At 35.0% G+C, this 3,155-nt stretch overlaps 1 protein-coding gene across 1 annotated transcript; it reads left to right on the plus strand.

Moving 5' to 3' along the window:
• The first annotated feature begins 2,042 nt into the window (after positions 1-2,042).
• LOC132602730 (aspartic proteinase nepenthesin-1-like) lies at positions 2,043-2,438 on the plus strand. Its single transcript, XM_060315510.1, has one exon. The coding sequence runs from the start codon at positions 2,043-2,045 to the stop codon at positions 2,436-2,438; it is 396 nt and encodes a 131-aa protein (XP_060171493.1).
• Positions 2,439-3,155: the final 717 nt, after the last annotated feature.

Consider the following 3,155-nt stretch of genomic DNA (forward strand, 5'->3'; position numbering starts at 1 on the left):
AAGATTTCTGAGCATTCTGGAATTTGACACTTAGAGGTTACATCGTTAAATACAGATCGTATTTCAAAATATGGCCCGTATTTCAAAACGTATTTGGAATTTGGGAAAACTTCCTTGATGAAAGTTGTAGAGCTTTGAAATACCTTTCCAACGGTATATTATGGGGGTCACACGGACATCTGTACAAAGAGTTATGGCCATTTTACTGAAGAGATGCAGTGCAGTCCATACAGAATACGGCCCGTATTTCAAAATACGGCCAGTATTTAACTGAGTGTAAAATTCAATTTTTCAGAACAGTATATATTCGTCCATATCAGTTCAAATCATTATTTTTCATTTTTTCAAGCTAGGGTTTTCAAGAAAACCCATCTCAAAGTTCAAGAATTCAAGATTTTGGAAATCTTCTTCAAAGTTCAACTCTTTAATTCAAGTTTTGGAGCATTACCAGGTATGTAGTGTTGCTATCTATGTGTGGGAACACCATTGTTCTTCCCCACGCCTCTAAATCCATAAAGTATGAATCCTTACAAAAACTAGGGTTTCTATACCATGCTCATGACAACCCTAGATCCATGTCCATGATTATATTATGTATGAATTGCTATTATTATATCATTGTGTTCTTAATAACTCCATATGATTATTGAGAATCAGTCCGTAATCCATGAAAACCCATATCTTGTATTCCATGGGTTCTTGCATGCATGCTTTTAGCTAAAAAAATGATTATTTCATGAATATCGTACATGTTTACAAGTTTTCATGCAACTATATTGTATAATTACTTTCATGCCATGATACAAGATACATACATGCTAAATACAAGCTATTTCATGAAACCATGTTTACAAGTTATTTCGTGAAATCATGATTCCAAGTCAAGTACAAGTTAATTCACGAAAATCATGGGCTTCTTAGCCAATTATATCATGTTCATGTTTTTGGGAGTTGCACGGATTACCGAGAAGGATCAGATAGCCTGAAACTACGTAGCCACCGTAGGACAAGGATCGCTCCGCCCAGTTAGGACGATTCCTTAATTTTACGCTGAATGGATCCATCAGGCACGTTACCACCTTATACCCTGGCAAGGTATGGGGGCTCTGCTGGTCCGGCGAGGTACCAGACTCCACGTACCCACGTGGTGATATCATGTTGTCGGTTTATGAAATGCTCTCCCTACTTATCATGTTTTACTTATGTTATATATATATATGTACTCACGCTCATGCTCATGTTCATGTCCAGGTTTTCAGTTTCAGTCCTTATCTTGTTATTTCATGTCCCATGTTATTTCTTTCAGTTGCTTTACATACCAGTACATTCAATGTGCTGACGTCCCCTTTTATTACCCGGGGCCTGCATTTCACGATGCAGGTACTGATTTACAGGACGACACATCTGCTCAGTAGGATAGCATTCGTATCATCTTATTGGTGAGCCCCATCTCATTCGGGGTTTAGTCAACTTTTTATTTAATGATTAGCTATGCATCTAAGGTATGCTGGGGGCCTTGTCCCAGCAAGTATGTTTTCCATGTTCAGACTTATGTTACAGGTTTCATAGACTAGACAAGTCAGTTATGTTATGTCACACTTTCGGAGTCGTATAGCCATTTTGGCTCATTCATGTTATTTCTGCACTCATGCTTAAACAAGTATTTTGATTAAGTATTATGACTTATTGCGTTTTATAAAGGCTCATCATGCATTCACGTTATATTCCGCTCATGTTATGCCTCATGATGAGTCAGCAAGCCATGTGGTTCGCTCAGTCACATGCAGTAAGGCACCGAGTGCCGTGTTACTTACTTGCATTTTATAAAGGCATGCTCGCTCGCTCGCTCGGTGCCTTACTGCATGTGGTTCGCTCGGTCACATGCAGTAAAGCTTTGAGTATCCATACAAGCAAGTGGCCAAGAAGATCACACTTAGCAAAATTATGTGCACCCATCGGTTTATTTTGTCAATCTTTATAAAGTTTTTATTCATAATAAGGAAGTTTTGGTGAGCCCCTCGTGGTGGAATTTTAAGCCAGATATGAGTGGTGGAATCATGGTGGATATAGGAGCAACTCTTACCTATTTTACTCATGATTTTTACATCATATTTCGCGACACATTTAGAAGTGAAGTACGAAATGTTCCTCTGGTTGAAAATCCAGTCTTTCCTTTTGACACTTGCTACACGAATCCTGATGATCGTATGCTTTTTTTCCCGGTTGTGAAGTTGTATTTTGGCAGTGTAAACATGAGGAACAAGTTGGCTCTAGCACAAGAACGAGTCGTCGTGAAAATTCAGGATCTCTACTGTTTGGCTTTTATTGGATGGAGACAGGACTTCTCAATATTAGGCGCACATCAACTCCAAGGTGTAGGATTAACTTTTGATACTTCAGCAAATACTTTGTCCTCTGACTTAGACGAATGTGATTGATTATGTGTCCTGCAATCTGAATATTATGTTTCTTCTTTAATTAATGGCCTCTTAATACAGAGTCCGGAGCCAAAATGACATATTTTTACAGCAATTAGACCAAAATAGGCTGTCTTTTTTATTTTATACCCAAATGGGTATTTCGTTGATCATTCAACGAAATACCCCAGTTACTGTTCATAGCAGCAACTCTTTTTTTTTTTTTTTTTTTTTTTTTTTTTTGCTATTTCGTGGATTGTTCCACGAAATAGCTTTTTTTTTAAAATTCTTTTTTTGCATTTCGTGGAACAATCCACGAAATAGCTTTTTTTTTTTTTTTAATTTCGTGAATTTTACATATCATGACACAATCCACGAAATAGATGTTTTTTTATTTTATTTCGTGAATAAAAAAAGAAATAGGAAATTATAATTTTTTTTTTGTTTTTGCATTTCGTGTATTAAAAAATGAAATAGGATAATTTTTTTTCTAATTTCGTTCGTATAAAAAGGAAATTGGAAAATATATATATATATATATATATATATATATATATATATATATTATTTCGTGTATTAATGAAGGAAATTGATTTATTTTTTTATTGTTTTTGCATTTCGTAATCTAATGAACGAAATAGGTTTTTTTTGTTTGTATTTAGTGAATAAAAAAACGAAATAGGAAATTATATACATATATATATATATATATATATATATATATATTTTGCATTTCGT

This window comes from Lycium barbarum, chromosome 7, assembly GCF_019175385.1.
Source record: "Lycium barbarum isolate Lr01 chromosome 7, ASM1917538v2, whole genome shotgun sequence".
In the NCBI taxonomy this organism is placed as follows: domain Eukaryota; kingdom Viridiplantae; phylum Streptophyta; class Magnoliopsida; order Solanales; family Solanaceae; genus Lycium; species Lycium barbarum.